Here is a 17,750-nt window from a genome sequence, read left to right as displayed (position 1 = left end):
TATCTTTCTCTCTCTTTCCCTTCCTGTCTCTCTAAAATCAAAGAAAAATAAAATAAAGAGATGGAGTTGGAATTTATGCTGGGTAAGGAGGGAGTATGAATAAGAACAGAGGGACAGAAAAAAAGGTGAGTTCTGTTGAAGGTGAAGAATTATTGGCACCAGGAAAGGTGAGTTGGAATTACAGGATAAGGTAAAGTGGGCTGCTTGAAATTGATACTGTGAAGGATACAGTTATTAGTAATTAGTAAGGTCAAGTTTATAACCCTGGGAACAGTGGCTGAGCCTGTTGGTTTAGAAACTGAGAAGCTACATAGATAGTGCAGGAATCATCTGTGTGGATATTAAAATCATTATGAGTTATGAATTGAGCCAACTGTATTACTGGCTATTACTTCTGCTAGATGGTCGCAAGTGATCCCAACTCCCTGAACTTTTCTTTCAGAACATTCACCACGGTTTGTATTGGTCACGTGATTATTTCACAGTCATCAGTAATAACAGTCTGTTTTTGCTTACTGACATATAGTTGGCGCTCAAAAGGCAAAATGAAAAAAAGAAAAAAATAATACTTTCCAGCTATGGAACAAATGTAATAAATTAGACACCAACGCGTTTTCACAGGAATGGGAAGGAAAGGCTCCATGAGAGCGGCGGTTTTTTTTCTGTTGTACTCCCGGCTGCTTCTCTGGTGCTTAAAGCAGTGCCAGACACATCCGAGGTGTTCAGTAAACACGTGTCGAACGGCTGAACGAAAGAACCAGCGAACAGCCTTTACTACTACCACCACGCCAGCCTAGACGCGCAGGCCTCCCGCAAACCCCCGCTCTGCGCCTGCGCGGTGTTTGCCCGCCCTGCTCCCTGACAGGCTTCCGTCCCCGCTTTGCCTCAAGAGATTTGAGCCCTCATGGCCTCCGTAGCTGCTGGGCTGTTGCGCTGTCCTGGGTCCCCTCCTCGTTCCCACGACGACTGAGCTGGGCTTTTGCCTTCTACGTCAGCGGCTGGACCGTGGGGATGGCGGCTCAGAAGATAAATGAGGGGCTGGAGCACCTCGCCAAAGCTGAGAAATAGTGAGTGAGAGACTAGTTTGGGCCTCTGGAGGGGTTTGGAGGAGGGCGGAGGGAGTGAGAATGGGGGTGTTGGCGGCGGTTTGCTGCAGGTCCGGAAGCATAGCTGCTCCCCAAAACCCCACGCCGGAAGTGATTCCCGCGCCCTTTCTGGGGCTCGGCGGGGTGGAGGCTCGGTTGCTTTTGCTACAAACAGGGTTCCTGGACCTCGCACTTTGCCCTGGATGATTCCCTGTGGTGGCGGCCGCCCTGTGCTTTGGAGCGTATTTAGCCGCATCCCTGGCCTGTGCTGTCTAGACGTCAGCTGCAGGCCTCCTCCCTCCCTATTTGTGACAACTGAAACTGACCCCGGGGACGTAAAATCGCTCAAAAATACTGCCCAGTGTTGGGGAGTGGGCTACAGATGTACCCTGAAAATTCCTCGGTGCCCCCCTGTCATGTCCCATTCTACTCTTCCTGGGGCCAAGAACTGCACTTCCTTAGTCGTTTTATGTTTGGCCAGCTTCAGGTAGGTGAGTAGTACGCACCCAACAAATATTTGCAGAACTGAATTATTCTGAGCAATCCTTTTGACCCTTCCATCCTTCTCGGTTGCATTACCCAACGAATTTTTATCTGACAGGTCGAGATAATGAGAAGTCTACATTGTGCTCTGTGTTGGATGCTTCACATACCTAATCTGATGTCTCCACAACTTCCCAAATACATATTTTTATTTTACAGAACAGGAAATGAGACTTGGAGAAGCCTCGTAATAACTTACCCAAGGGTGCACGGTGGGAAGGTGGCAGGTACAGTTCTCCACCAGTAGAAAAACCCAAACTCTTTCTGTTGTGCCACATTATGTTCAGGCAGCGTGGAAGGGACTGGGGCTCTTTTGCTGCAGTGCCCACAACAGACTTCCTTTCTGTTGAGAGCAAACACATAAGTGTTAGAATAGTGTGTGCAGTAAGGATCATCCTAAAGCTGTTAACTGTGCTTTGGTAACAGAGTGAGAAGTTTATTCTGCTTGGAGAAATGTAGGGACATATTAACAGGTGATTTCTGAGCAGGGCCTGAAAAATAAGACGTTTTTAGAGGTGAGAAAATGTATGCCCAGGATGTAGTTTGAGTACAGGCCTGAACATGTGCTGGGGGAACAGTGACTGCAGAGTAGTTGCAGTGCCAGGGCATGAGCTCTAGAGTGGAGAAGAGTTGGGGCCAGAATTGAAGGGGCTGCAGCTCTGCTCTGATGGTCCTAAACCTTGAGCTTTTCTAGGGATCAAATAACCAGTGGGACCTGGTTAGTTTTGTTTTAGGCAAAAGAAATGTGGCAATGTGGAGAATGGACTGGGAGGAGAGGAAAGTGAGAACTTCGCATAATTAGTAAGCAAACATTTACAAAGTTGTCACCATGTGTCTGTACATCGACCACTGGGACTACTGAGGTAAAAAGTCGTCTTTTCCTTAAGAGCTTAGAATTCATAGGAGGGCAGACGAGTAAACAGACGAGTCAAAATAAAGTATTCAGTGCTAGAATAGAAGTATACAGTGGCTTCAGTTGAGATGCAAAGTCAAGAAAGGTTGCTATCTCCCGATTGGGAGTAATGGAAGAGAAGGACAGAGCCAGAAAGATGACTTCCCCACTGCAGGTTAATTGGCCGTCATGGTGAGGGCCCAAATTAAAGCAAATGTACAAGGGACAGGATTGGGTGACATTCTTTAGATAGAATTGAAAAGCTTTAATAATGACGGGATGTGGAGGGAAAGGCTTGACCCCTGTATTTCTAACTCAGGAGATGGAGTGGTGGAGAGATGTTCAGTCAAAGCAGGGCACTGAGAGGAATGGGGCATAAAGTGTTAGATTGAGGCTTGGATTTATGTTTGAAGGCTCAGTAGGTGGCAGAAAAAATGGGCCTGGAATTTAGGAGAGACAATTTTATATTTCTGTCTTCTAATGATAATATGGCTCAATATTGCCAAGTCGTTTTGTAATTATAATTAATCACCTCAAACAGGTGGTGGTTCTGTGGGGTTTGGTCCTATGGAAATTCATTAAATTGTTGGCCTCTACAGAATTTCTTTATTGAGTCTTGACAAAAATAGTTAAAACAGATTATGGCTATTAAGCTAAATTTACCAGAGTGCCTTCTCATTTTCGAATTAGAGATGCTTACTTGACTGGGGATGACTTGCTATATTTTTAAATCTCTAGCTCATCCTGTGTAGCCCATTAGACAATTGAATGATTTTACCTTGTTTTTGATGGAATTTTAAAAATTCTGGTAATATACAGAATATAATGAGTGCTTTGGAGTGGGGTGGAGGATTAAATTTTTATTTTATTGCATACTTCCTTTTTGGGGATTAGAGTGGACAGGCTACAAAGTAAGTATTTTTCTGAGCAAAATTATTCTTGGTAAGCTTTAAAAATTGCATTACAAATTTATATCTCATATCAGTATATATGAAAATACAAATATTAAATAAATTTAAGTGGCAGAAAAGTGTTCTTTTAAAGTCAGGCTTGTGGGCAGTTCACATAGCTGTCACCAAATGAAGGTGTACTTCTGAGGGCCCTAGGGGATTCCCCATCTCTCAGGTAAGTTTCGAAGCTAGCAGTTTTATATATAAGCTAATTGGATTGAAATCTAGAATCTAAGATCATTTATTTAGCAATTCGTATGTATACCCAAACTTGATAGTCACTAAGTTAATTTAAAATGGAAATATGAATTATTTTGAATTAAAGCAAAAAAATAAAATATTGCAGAAAGGGCAAGTAAGATAAGGACTCAAAATTGATTGTCTTTTGGCTTGGCATGTGAGAATCCAATAGTGATCCTTGAAAGTAGCTTCTCTTGTTTTCATAACATCCTTGTATTTCTAGTTGTTCTTCCTGTTCACTGGTAGCTAATTTGCAGCCTTTTATTGATGACTCCCTCTGTTCTTCCTCTGAATGTTTGTATTCTGCCCTAAGGTCTGCCTTCTCTCTAAAGTCACCCTATGGGATCTGAAACCAGACAACAAAGGGGTTTGGGCCACCTGTCATTACTTGAGCCAAGTAAGCAGAGACAAGAAAGCAGAGACAAGACTGAATTGTATATAAACATTTATTCCAATAATGCCGGCAGTATGGGAGAGCAGCAGGTCATCCCATAAAAATATGCTCTACCCCCCATCCCCATAAACCAACTGCTCATATTGGGTAGAAGGACAAAGATTAGTTGGGGAGTAGGCAAAAAGAATAACAATGGGTAAGAAACTACCATCTGTGGGATCATGACTGAATGCCTCTAAGTCAGAATTCCGCCCAGGCAGAATGATAGGGGAATGTGAGCTGGGGCCTACAAAGGGTTGTCTCCAGTGTACTACCTCCAGGACTCCAAGGTTGTTAGTCTTTCCATGATGAGGGGTCAGTTCTTGGATAAGGAGAATGGGCTGCATTTCGAGGTTACCTCCCAGGTCCCAGGGCACACAATTCCCAGCCAGGTCAGAATGTGCTTTCTTTAATCAGAACAAAGCAATCATGGTTAACAGAGCATGATTAACATTTCTTATAACTCTGGCTACCACCTCACTGTGATTAGTACTCAATTCTATTATCCTCTCCCGCCGCTTTCAGACCTTAACTGGGCACTTGGTGTGGCTCAGACTCCTCTTTTATCTCTCCATCTTCTCTTGAGCTGTGGTCTCAAATCCAAATGCTTACTTGATGCTGTGCTTCAGAGGGCTTCAAGTTTTAATGTGCCTCAGAGCTGGTCACACCTGGGTTTTTGTTGCCCTTCCAGAGTTTCTCCTGCAGTGGGTCTGAGATGGGGCTCAACAATGTACTTTTCCAGCACATTTCCAGGTAATGCTGGTCTAGGGATCATGCACTGAGAGTCTCTGCTATAGTTGGAATTATACAGGCAGTTCAAAAGGAGGAAAACTATGTCTATGGCAGTGAGAGGGAAAATGGTAAGGTTGTATTAAATTGTAAATAAGGTTGGATGGAGGTTGTCAAGATGGGAACTTGCTACCTGATGGCCCCTCTCCCTATTTTTTAATGACCCATGAAATCATTACAAGCAGAGTTCTGACTTATAATGTGTTTGAAGTATGTAAGAAGTATGTCTTTCTTTCATTTTAGCCTGAAAACTGGTTTTTTAAAGTGGAAGCCAGATTATGACAGTGCAGCTTCTGAATATGGAAAAGCAGGTATGTGTGATCTGTAGCCCAATAACTCCAATGTGTACTGTCATCCCTTGCCACATTGCGCTTGGACTCTCGTGGCTTCACTCTATCGCGGTTCGAATGAAGCCACGAAAGTCCAAGCGTGAAGTGGGGAGGGACGACTATATATAGATAAGGAATTCTACTTCTTGGAAAATTCATTTATCATGGTAGAATCTGGAGCGGATTAACCACAATAAAGATTTACTGCGATAAACGAGGGCCGACTGTAATCTTAAAATAGGCTGATAACTTCCCCTCAGCAATACTTACTCTTAATGCTTCCTATAAGATTCTAATAAACAACAATAACCTGCCCAAGCCCTTGCATTTCTTATACTTGCTATTTTCAAATGTGTTGAGGGCTGAGTCAGAAATCCCATACTCCTGCCTCTTATAACAGCAGAGATGAATAGGATTGGCTGAATTTAGCTGCACATTTTTAGCATCATGTGTATATTCTTAAACTTTAGTAGTTGCATAGTATTTTTACGAGTTTTGCCATATCCCTTTATTACATTCCCTGTTATTGAATAAAGATTTGTATTTATTAAATTTTACTTATTTATTTATTTAAAAAAATTTTTTTTAATTGATTTCAGAGAGAGAGGAAGGGAGAGGGGGAGAGAGAGAGAAACACTGATCAGAGAGAATATCCATCATCCTCCTGCATGCCCCCCACTGGGGATTTAGCCCACAACCTAGGCATGTGCCCTGACCGGGAATTGAACCGCCAACCTCTTGGTGCATAGGTTGGTGCTCAACCGCTGAGCCACACAGGCTGGGCTATTTTATTTTTTAAAGTAGCCTTATTGTAAGCAGATCTAAATTCATGTGTTTGGCACATATCTTTTTTTTTTTCATGAGCTTCATTTTGAGATACAATGATAAACATTCATGTGTGTTAGGCTACATAGATATTAAAATATATTCATTTATATGTATGATAAAAATGGTCTGAAATGTGCAACAGGGGTTTTACTAAAAATTAGCATTTTAAATTATGGAATGATATCTTTCAACATATTCATGATTATTTTAGATATAAAGCATAGTACAATTTGAAGTACCCTGAATACATTTTACATTGTGTTTCAGCGATAGCCCTTTTTTTTGTTATCCTAGCACAGAGATCATCTAGGTACTATGCATTTGGCAAACTTAAGTTTTAGTATATCACCAAAGAAAAAAGAAATCGAATAAATAGAAACTAATCAGTACAGTAAGTGTTAATTTCTTAGGTATAAAAGAAATGACAGCAATGAGTCTTTAGCACTTTTATTTAAACCTTGAATAAATTCTCTCTTATATTTATATATCATATTTAAAGGGAAAATGATTAAAAGTTCAAACTTGATATAGATTTTATGAACACCTTGTATAAGAAGCTTTTGTAACTGGAGTACACAACATTTTCCAAATTTCCGTGAGGGAAATTTGACACAGATTTGGTTTATAAACATCTTCGACCAGGAGCTGCATTCAAAAATCAATATTTTAGGTCAGATTTTCCCATTAAAGCAGTCTTTGTTTGCCCAGGCCCATTTAGCTCAGCAGATAGAGTGTTGTATGTCTGTTTTCTTCACCAAGTTAAGGAAGTTTTCTGTCATTGTTTCAAATAGGTTTTCAATTTCTTGTTCTCTCTTCTCCTCTGGCACCCCTGTGATGCGAATGTTGGCATGCTTGAAGTTGTCTCAGAGGCTCCTTACACTATCGTCATTTTTTTTTCTTTTTGCTGTTCTTTTTTTTTTTGGTACATGCCCCTAGCTGGAACCGAACCCAGGACTCTCTGCTCCACAGGCCAGTGCTGCAACCGCTGAGCCAAACCAGCCAGGGCACTTTTTGCTGTTCTAATTGGGTGTTTTTTGTTTCCTTATATTCCAAATCAATGGTTTGCTTCTTGGCTTGACCTACTCTACTTTTGATTGCCTGTAAATTATTCTTTATTTCCTTTACTGCATTCCTCATTTCTGACTGGTCATTTTTTTATGTTGTTGATGTTCTCACTAAGTTCCTCAGAGGTCTCCTTAAGTTCCTTCAAGGTCTCAGGTCCTTAAATGTCTCACCAAGTTCCTTGAGCAACCTTATAACCAGTGTTTTGAACTCTGCATCTGATTGATTGCTTATCTCCATTTTGTTCTTTTCCTGGAGTTTTGTTCTTTTCTTTCATTTGGGACATGTTTCTTGGTCTCCTCATTTTGGCAGCTTCCCTGTGATTGTTTCTATGTATTAGGTAGACTTGCTATGTCTCTAGGCTTCATAGGGTGGCCTTTTGTTGTACGTGTCCTGTAGGATCCAGTGGCCCTGCCCTCATCATCTCAGCTGGGCCCTTGAGGTGCACCCCTAGTGTGGACTATACACCCTTTTGTTGTAATTGAGTCTTTTTTTTTAACTTATCTTTATTGTTGAATGTATTACAGATGTTCCTCATTTTTCCCCCATTGACCCTCTCCTCCCCACTTCCGCCCCTCTTCTGCCTTTCCCAACACTGTTGTCTGTGTCCATTGGTTATGCATATGTACATATAAGTTCTTTGGTTTATTTTTTCTCACCCTCCAACCCCTCTTCGCTTTGATGTTTGTTAGTCTAGCAACCAATTTGTACTTCTTAATCCCTTCACCTTTTTCACCCATTCCCCCAACTTCCCTTCCATCTGGCAACCAACAAAATGTTCTCTGTGTCTATGACAATGTTTCTGTTCTGCTTGTTCATTTTGCTTGTAGATTCCATTGTCGATAGATATGTATTCATTGCCATTTTGTTCGTTCGTATTTTTTTATCTTTTTCTTCAAGAAGACCCTTCAACATTTCATATAATAATGGTTTGGTGGTGATGAACTCCTTTAGCTTTTCCTTGTCTGGGAAACTCTTTATATGGACGTAGATTCTAAATGACAGCTTTGCAGGATAGAGTCATCTTGGTTGTAGGTTCTTGCTTTTCATCACTCTGAATATTTCTTGCCACTCCCTTCTGGCCTGCAAAGCTTCTTTGGAGAAATCAGCTGACAATCTTATGGGGGCTCCATTGTAGGTAACTAACTACTTTTCTCTTCCTGCTTTTAAGATTCTCTCTTTGGCCCTGGTTGGTTTCGCTCAGCAGATGGAGTGTCGGCCTGTGGTCCAGAGAGACCCGGGTTCGGTTCCCACTAAGGGCATGTACCTTGGTTGCAGTGTGTCCCTGGCTCTAGTCGGGTCATGTGGGTGGCAACCACTCGACGTGTCCCTTTTACGTCGATGTTTTTTCCTCTGTCCCTCCCACTCTATCTGAAGAAAATATCGAAAAATGTCCTCGGGTGAGGATTAAAGAAAAAAAAAAGATTCTTTGTCTTGAACCTTTTGCATTTTGAAGATGATTTGTCTTGGTGTGGGCCTCTTGGGGTTCATCTTGTTTGGGACTCTTTGTGCTTCCTGGACTTGTATGTCTGTTTTCTTCACCAAGTTAGGGACGTTTTCTGCCATTATTGTTTTAAATAGATTTTCGATTTCTTGTTCTCTCTTTTCTCCTTCTAGCATCCCCAAGATGTGAATGTTGGCACGCTTGAAGTTGTCCCAGAGGCTCCTTACACTATCCTCATTTTTTTGGATTCTTTTTTCATTTTGCTGTTCTGATTGGATGTTTTTTGCTTCCTTATATTCCAAATTGATGGTTTGCTTCTTTACTTTACCCACTCTACTATTGAATCTGTGTAAATTATTCTTTATTTCAGTTAGTGCCTCCTTCATTTCTGACGGTGCATCCTTCATTTCTGACTGGTCCTTTTTTTTATGCTCTTGAGGCCCTCACCAAGTTCGCTGAGGCCCTCACCAAGTTCATTGAGCATCCTTATAACCAGTGTTTTGAACTCAGCATCTGTTAGGTTGCTTATGTCCATTTCACTTAGTTCTTTTTCTGGAGTTTTATTCTGTTCTTTCATTTGGAACCTGTTTCTTTGTCTCCTCATTTTGGCCGCCTCCCTGTGTTTGTTTCTACGTATTACTTAATGAGAGGTATGGGGCTAGCTGAGACCAGATGCCACTTGTTTGAAAGAATTTAGGAAAACCTGAAGCAGGATCCAAGACAGGCCAATCCTATGGAAAAGAAACTGGCAACAGCTTGGGTGGGCCTGAAAGTTGGATGGGGTGGGGCCTCAGGGAATCACCAGGGCGGGGCTACCAGTGTGAGCCAGGTTGCTGGAGTCCCAGATATGGAGGCTGTCTGATGCCCCAGGGCAGGGCTCACCAAAGGAACAAAGGCCTCTGACAGCACGTTTGTCCCGGAGAAAGCCCCCTCTCCAGCCCTCGCTCCAATGCCAAACAGCTCAGTTCTTCCCTGTTGTCGCTGGCGCCCCTCAAGCTGCTTCCCCTCTGAGCTTAGAGGGAGCAAGTCTGAGTAAGTCTGTGCGCCGGCCCTTTAAGAGGAGCTGCCTGGGGCTCCAGTTACCTCAACCTCCCTGAGCCTCAGTTCCTGCTGGTTTTTCCAGCCAGAAGTTATGGGGACTTCTCTTCCTGGCACTGGAACCCTGATCGAGGTGCCTGGCATGGGACGGGGACCCCTCAGGGAGGACCTTCCCAGCCGAGGTATCCTCCTAATTTTTATCTGCCACACCTAGGTATGGGACCAGCCCATCGCATCTCTGCCCCTTCGACCAGTCTTGATGTGGCTGCTTCTTTAATTCCGTAGTTTTAGGACTTTCATTCAGCTTGATTTCAGGTGGTTTTGAATGATGGTTGTTCTATAGTTTAGTTGTAACTTTGATGTGGTTGTGGAAGGACGTGATGCTGCGTTTACCGACGCCGCCATCTTGACCGGAAGTCTGTAATTGAGTCTTGATTGCTGTTGGCACGTCAATGGGAGGGATTTACTCAGATTGATCAGCTGCAAGGACTGGCTGTGCCCACTGACCACTGGTCTCTGACTACCTTGGAGGATCAGCTGTGTAGGGACCCACCACACAGAGCAAGACTTACTTCATCAGGGCCTTGGTACCCACTGAGTCCGCTCATTGAGTATGTCACTTGTGGAGGTGGTTGGGTGGTGGTGTTTTGATGTGGTCTGAAGCTGTCCACTGGGTATGCTGGCTCTGGGGCAATATCAGCCACTACCTGTGTTCTACCCGGGGCCACCCGGCATAAGCTACCAAGTGATCTGCAGATGGCTGCTTTTTGTGCTGGGCTTGGAGGTGTCCAGAAAAAACCAAGTTGTGAACCAAGGCTGGCTGCTTCTAGTGCCAGGCCTGGGACCACTTAAGGAGAGGTATGGTGCTTGCTGAGACTACATGCTGCTTGTTTGAGAGATTTTAGGAAACTGAAGCAGAATCCAAGACAGGCCAATCCTATGGTAAACCCTTTGGAAACAGCTTGGGTGAGCCCAAAAGTTGGGTGGGGTGGGGCCTCAGGGAATTACCAGGGTGGGGCAAACAGTGTGAGCCAGGTTGCTGGAGTCCCAGATAGGGATGCAGTCTGCCACCCAGGGAAGGGCTCAACAAAGGAACAAAGACCTCTGACAGCTCATCTGTCCAGTAGAAAGCCGCCTCTCCAGCCCTCGACCCGAGGCCAAACAGCTCAATTCTTCCCTGTATGTCTCTGGTGCCCCTCAAGCTGCTTCATCTCCGCCTCCCTCAGCCTCAGTTCCCTCTGGTGTTTACAGCCAGAAGTTATGGGGACTTCTCTTTTTGGCATTGGAACCCTGAGCTGGGTGCCTAGTGTGGGATGGGGACCCTTCATTCCTCAGGGAGGACCTTCCCAGCCGAGGTGTCCTTCTGATTTTATCTGCCCCATGTGGGTGTGGGACCAGCTTGTCCGCCCTCTGCCCTTCCTACCAGTCTTGATGTGGCTGCTGCTTTAATTTCGTAGTTGTATGACTTCCATTCAGCTCAATTTCAGGCGGTTCTCAATGATGGTTGTGTTGTAGTTTAGTTGTAATTGTGATGTAGTTATGGGAGGAGGCCATACCACATTTACCTACGCTGCCATCTTGACCGGAAGTCCATAAGAGTGTATTTATAACAAATAACTTTTTTTCTTAAAGTTGTATCCTTTTTATGTTAAGCAACCTTTGATAAGTTTGCCAAATCTGTAGTACCATATTTTAGGGCCAGTCCTCATTGTTTTGCTCTGATGATTATATTTTACATCAGTGAGCAGTGTGTTTTAATGTTTTGGATACTGAGATTTTTTTTTTCACAGAAACTTAAACAATGCAAAAACTTTATCTTTTTAAATGCAGTTTTTATTTTTTAGAAATTTATTTAAAGATTGTGCCAAAAAGGAGGACTTATTATAAAAATATTTTATGTGTTGCCCAGCCAGTGTGGCTTAATGGTTGAGCATTGACCCATGCAACAAGAGGTCACCAGTTCGATTCCTGGTCAGAGCACATGCCCAGGTTGTGGGCCATATCCCCTGTGGAGGGCATGTAGGAGGCAGCCAATCGATGTTCGCTCTCATCGATGTTTTTCTCCCTCTCCCTTCCTCTCTCTCTAATCAATAAAGAAAAAAAATTCAAAAAATACATTTTATGTGTTTATTGTTCTTTATTTCTAAATAATTAAAAGATGGAATAAGCTATAACTAAAGCACTGGTTTGTTTCTGATGATGATGATGATGAAATGTAAGATGGGTGAAGTAAGGTACTGTTTTTTGTGAAAGTACCTGTTAATTCGGAGCATTGGTTTGACTGATGTGATTTTAGGTTCTCAAAGCTTAGATATTGGTGTTCTTAGTTTTGAGTGGAAGTAGCAATGATTTGTAGCAAGTGGTCTACAATTAAAAAAACAACCAAACTTTTGAAAACACCTCTAAGTTATTGATCACAAAAAAAAGTGGTAAGAAAATTGCTTTAGAAAAAGTAATACTTTATAGTTTTATAAAACTTCCTAAGTGCTTGATTAAAAGAAGTATACATATTTTCTAATACTTTACACATAGTAATGACTCATTTGAAATATTTTAATTGATGGAAATAGAAAGTCTTTCTGTTGTTGTTTTATTTCAGCTCTTGCTTTTAAAAATGCCAAACAGTTTGAGCAAGCAAAAGATGCCTGCCTGAGAGAAGCTGTTGCCCATGAGAATAACAGAGCGTATCTTTTTCAGCCTTTAAAAAAGACTTGACAATTCAGTGATTTGGACAAATACGTATTTTATGTGATTATAAATTTGCTGCATGTGGAGTACAGTACTATTAAATTAGATGATTAGAAAAATTCTGAGTATTTAAACTCTGAAGAAACATTATTATAGAGACTTCTGATCCATACTACTTTGCAGAGCTACATTTGAGAGTTTATTTTTGTTTTTTTCTGGATTTACTTGATGATGGTTTTACTTGGGATAAAGTGAGGAATATCTTTAGAAGGGCATTGAAGAATGAAGAGGTAGCACAGGCATTGGAGATGCATAAATTGCTATATAAATATTTTAAAAATATAATCTTTCTCGGGTATTTGAAATAAGATTTATAAGTAGTTTAAAATAATAAAATTTCCTGAAGTTTTTAAAAACTTACACTGGAAACTGTTTATTTTGTCTCATCTGCTAATATTATGGGTATAATACCCTTGCATTTTAGTAAAACTCGTCAGATCAATGCATAATGGAACTAACTAGTTTAAAATCTACGTGGTGTTCTTATGAATTATGTGGTTTTAAGAGACATCGGCAAGCATTAAATTATTTCTCTTTACCTGTTTGTAGGATTAGCCTTTTGGATCACAGCTAAGGCAGTGATTTAGTTACCTTTGTCTTTTAAATAGTAAATACTTAGAAATGGATAATTTGCCTTTTTTTTCCTTAATTTTGACTTTGTTACATCCATTCAGTCTTTTTCATGCTGCCAAGTAAGTAAATATTCTTCCATGTTTTCATGTGTTTGCAGATTATTATGTTTTAAATATTGCTGTTTTTCCGTAGGTCAGTAAATTTTTCCTAAATTATAAATTTATAAATAGTGAATTCTTTTGTATTGATTTAAATAAAAATAATTTTCATTTGTTTCAATCTTCACCTAAACCTTAAAAACTAAGCTCTCCTAAGATATACAGTGTTTCCATTAAATTCACTTTGATATTTTTAGGACCATTTTGTTCAGTATCCTATGAAAAACCAAGTAAGTTAGAATCTCTTTTTTCCCCCTATCTTGATAGGTAATAGTGCCTATGGAGAAAAGTAGGAGGCTTTCTCCTGTTTTTGTGGAGAGTACTTATTTGTTTCCAATCTTGGATTTAGGCTTGTCAAATAGAAGTTCATATAACTTTTCTGAATCATACTTAATTTTGCATCCACAACATAAAATCACTTCAATTTAGATGCCTGATATTTTCCTTTTTTTTTTTAATCCTCACCCAAGGACATATTTGCATTTATCTTTAGATAGAGCAGGAGGGAGAAAAGGAGGAAAAGAGAGAGAGAAACATTGTCGTGAGAGAGACACATTGACTGGCTGCCACCACACAACTCCAACTGGGGCGGGGGACAAACTGCAACCAAGGTATGTGCCCTTAGTGGGAACCGAAACCAGGACTCTCCGGTCCATGGGCCGACAACGCTCAAACTGGCCAGGGCCAGATGCCTGATATTTCTAAGGCACAAAAAGAGAAAGAAAAAAAAATACGTTGTGTGCTAATACAAGCCTAAAGTAATAATGTAACGTTGGAGCCAGTTAAAAGTGAAATATCTTCCCTTATCTATAGTAGAAAGTTTCTCCTCTTCCTTATTTCTTTAAGATCTCATCCAGGAAATTTATTCCCTTTGCAGAGCATATGAGCAAGCTGGCATGATGTTGAAGGTCAGTAATGTTCTGTCACAACTGTTATATAAACAAAATTAAATAACTACATGGTGTTGAAGTAAATTTATGTTGACTTTGAAAAATCTCCTTGCTGTGAGGCAATATATATTGTCCAAAGCAATGCTAATTGGACCTATAGGGTACATTGTGTGTGTCATAAAATAGGAAGTTTTAAAAGTGAAATTTAAGAGAACGTGTTGGAGAGAACTGGGAACCCCAAGGTTCTAAACTTTATAACCAAGAGGGAGTGTATTGCTAAATAAAGAGCTGTGTGGGAGGTTTTCCTACTTTTGAGACATTGGGAACATCTTGTTGTTGTTTTTTTTATCCTCACCCGAGGACATTTTTCCATATTTTGTTCAGGTAGTGTGGGAGGGAGGCAGGGAGGGAGGGAGAGAGAGAGAGAGAGAGAGAGAGAGAAACATTGATGCGAAAGGGACACATCGAGTGGTTGCCACCCACACGACCCATCCAGGGCCGGGGACAAACTGCAACCGAGGTATGTGCCCTTAGCGGGAACTGAACCTGGGTCTCTCTGGACTGCAGGTCGACGCTCTAACTGCTGAGCCAAACCGGCCAGGGTGGGAACATCTTAATGTAAAAATTTACAAAGTATATATATTTTTTACTTCCCATGGGTTATAGAAATGAGAGATTTTTGCCTGTTTTATAAATATCAGTTGGCATTGAAGAGAACCAAAGACTTAAACTGTTGCTATTTAACTCTGATTATTCTTGAATGGAATATTTTGGCTAGTGTGGCTATGCCACTTTTTATATTTCGGCTTCTTAAAAACAGGTTGGGAATTGACATTCTGTTGTGAGACAAAACATTATAACACTGACTCTCAAAGTATGCCAATGGCAATTGAAATAGAACATTTTTCTTTTCATTTTAATGTACTCTAATATGGTAAACAATTGTTTTGAATTATTTATTATAAAGCTTTACTTTAAGAACTTACTCTTTTTTTTTGACTGGGACTCAAACCTGCAACCCTTTGGCCTGTGGGCCGACACTCTAACTGCTGAGCCAAACCGGCCAGGGCTTTTCTAGTGTTTTTCACATATACACTTGCATATGCGTAGAAAACAGATAATGTTCTACACACAGTTTTGTATCTTACTGTTTATATTTAATGTTTCAGGAAGATTTTGTAATGTCATTTAAAAGTACTTTGATAATACATGTCAAGGGTTTTAAGGGTTTTCATAGCTTTTGACTCAGGACTCTTTGATTCTGTCATAAAGAAATAGAGAGATAGCTTCCCTTGAGACTAGGAAATGCCAAGGCAGCTCATGTCATCGAAGTGTACTATGTCTATTAATAGGATGCACTGTCTTAGTACAGAAATGCCAGAACACTAATATACAATCTTCACAGCCTCAGCTGTGCTAAGGCTTTAGTTTTCATCAAAGATTATTATGCAGAAATCATTTTCTTTTCTCCAGTATCTGTTCAATTTGAGGATTTGAAAGGCATGGCTTTGAATGAAGGAAAAATAAACCTATGGATAGGGGAAAAGACAAAAGAAAACACTTTCTGGCATTCTCTTGTGTTTACATTAAATAAATGCCTTTGAACAGTCTTGGCACCATTAGGAGTCCTGAGCTACCTGGTACACAGTTTGTTCTGAGGGATAAAATTACCACCATTTGTCATACAAACTTTCCCATTCATCCCCCAACAAGGCTTAGGAAGGGACAGTTTTCACAGGGGAAGACATGGATTTGTTGGATTAGCCTCTGTCATTTTATAATTGTTGTGATTTTATATCCTCTTTGCTCCAAAGAAGTGATAAGTTGACTAAGGCACATAAGCCACTGAAAATAAGCATATTTTAATTTTGTTCTTTGTGATTTTTGCCATACTAGAAGAACATGGTAAAGAGCATAAAACAGTATAATTTTTAATTAGGCCATCCTTTGTTTATGGAGAAGTGTCAGTGTTGTGACTTGGCCTCTGCTACTCATAGGCATGCTTGATTTGATGCAAAAGCAGGAAGAGGTACTTAATTCTTACACACATAACTTAAATGGTACTTATTTCATATTGCCCTTTCATGTAGCTACTGCTCTTTATATCTTATCTATGAGGATAACACTCATGAACGATAGTACCCTGTGACATATTTAATGCCCCTAACGTTTTGTATATTGTAGGTTCTCAGTATAGATTTATTTAATTAATGAATAAATGAATTGGGGGAAGAAATGATCTGTAAAAACCAAAGTAACCCTCAGGACTAAAGTGAGTGAAATAGATTTTGTTAGACTTCCCTTCCCACCAAATATCCTTCATCATATACCATAGACACTTTATTCATTCCTTGTTCTTTAGTTTCTATAACAAAAAAAAAAAAAAGATTTTTTTTTCACTGAGGGTTGAGGTCATATTAACTGGTATCATTTCACTTGCATTCGATAGCAGCTTATTTTGTGCAGTATCTTTCAGTCTGTTTTATTGTTATTTATCTCCATAGCTAAATAATAAAAAAGTTATATTGTAAAGTCTAAGAATGAGACCAGCAAGTTTTGCATTCTAAGAAAATTTGTCAACTTAGTAAGGGATTGAATAGGCAGATTTGAAAATAGCCCATGAGGTGTCTGTCAGCAAGGAGCCTACTTTAAGGTACAGTGTGTCAACCCTAAGTAAATAATGCCAGTATACTTTATATCGAGCTTTTAGTTTTTTAAAAAGTTTTGATGTGGGGATATTATATATAATATCCACAGGATATTGAGACTTACGGTTTAATGGTAAGATACGGAGTTACCCTGTTGATGACATTCACCATGGAAGATGATTGCAAACTCAGAAGAACTCGGGCATAGGGGAGTGACTGAAATGAAGGAGGTGGGCATGGGTGTGTAGGGCCGTAGGAAATAGGGAGAATTGAGGCTTTAGAAGGTGGTATACCTCCACCAGGCAGCTGCTCATTAGCCCCAGTGTATTATTGCCGTGCGGGAATGCAAGCCTACTGATGCCATAGCTTTTGATATACTTTTTAAAATAGGATCTCATAAAACAGCTTTTGTGAAAGTATCTGATTAAAAAATACTGAGTAGTTCAAACAAGATGCACTTGGAAATAAAATTCAGCCCTGGGCTGCCAGTTTGCAACCTTCGGCATAGGCCTTCTGTATAGTAGGGACTCTTACTAAATGTTCAGAGTATTTTGAATGCTTACAAAACAGTAAAGAACAAAAGTTTTGGTTTTTACTATTTGTATAGTTTCCCTTAGATTCTGTGAAGAGATGGGGAGAAAAACCATGTGAAGGCATTTCATTTTAAGTATATTTTATTTTGTAAGGTTTGAATCATTTACTTTAATGAATCAGGGATAAAATAATTGAATTTCAGATTAACTTTGTATTTCTTAAGTTGATGTATTTGCTGATCTGTGCTCTATCCTTTGCTTAAAGGAGATGCAGAAACTCCCACAGGCTGTTCAGCTGATTGAGAAAGCCAGCATGATGTATCTAGAAAATGGCACCCCTGACACAGCAGCCATGGCCTTGGAGCGAGCTGGAAAGTGAGTGTGTGGAACAGTCTCTGCATAGAAGTCATTAGCTTTTTGTTTATTAATAAAGTTCTTTGAAAAAAGTTTTCTATTTCTCACTTAAGTAAAATTTTCTTGTCTAATTTAGGCTTATAGAAAATGTAGATCCAGAAAAGGCTGTACAATTATATCAACAGACAGCTAATGTGTTTGAAGTAAGTTTGA

General features: G+C 40.3%; 1 protein-coding gene across 3 annotated transcripts in view; it reads left to right on the top strand.

Annotated features, from left to right (window-relative positions):
• Positions 1 to 914: 914 nt before the first annotated feature.
• NAPG (NSF attachment protein gamma) overlaps positions 915 to 17,750 on the top strand; it is a 28,384-nt gene continuing 11,548 nt past the window's right edge. Inside the window, exons 1-7 of one of the 3 annotated variants that reach the window (XM_036244993.1) lie at positions 915 to 1,067; positions 5,176 to 5,243; positions 12,233 to 12,317; positions 13,056 to 13,073; positions 13,990 to 14,020; positions 17,449 to 17,558; positions 17,674 to 17,740. In XM_036244993.1, coding sequence (XP_036100886.1) covers positions 1,012 to 1,067; positions 5,176 to 5,243; positions 12,233 to 12,317; positions 13,056 to 13,073; positions 13,990 to 14,020; positions 17,449 to 17,558; positions 17,674 to 17,740 — 435 coding nt within the window. In that variant the 5' untranslated portion in view covers positions 915 to 1,011. Of the gene's footprint in view, positions 1,068 to 5,175; positions 5,244 to 12,232; positions 12,318 to 13,041; positions 13,074 to 13,958; positions 14,021 to 17,448; positions 17,559 to 17,673; positions 17,741 to 17,750 lie in introns of those variants that run through there. The other 2 variants (XM_036244991.1, XM_036244994.1) reach the window with 2 other exon arrangements.

Source organism: Molossus molossus, unplaced genomic scaffold (genome assembly GCF_014108415.1).
Source record: "Molossus molossus isolate mMolMol1 unplaced genomic scaffold, mMolMol1.p scaffold_m16_p_6, whole genome shotgun sequence".
NCBI lineage: Eukaryota > Metazoa > Chordata > Mammalia > Chiroptera > Molossidae > Molossus > Molossus molossus.
The sequence above is the reverse complement of the archived record's forward strand: the minus strand, read 5'-3'. Positions and strand labels throughout refer to the sequence as shown.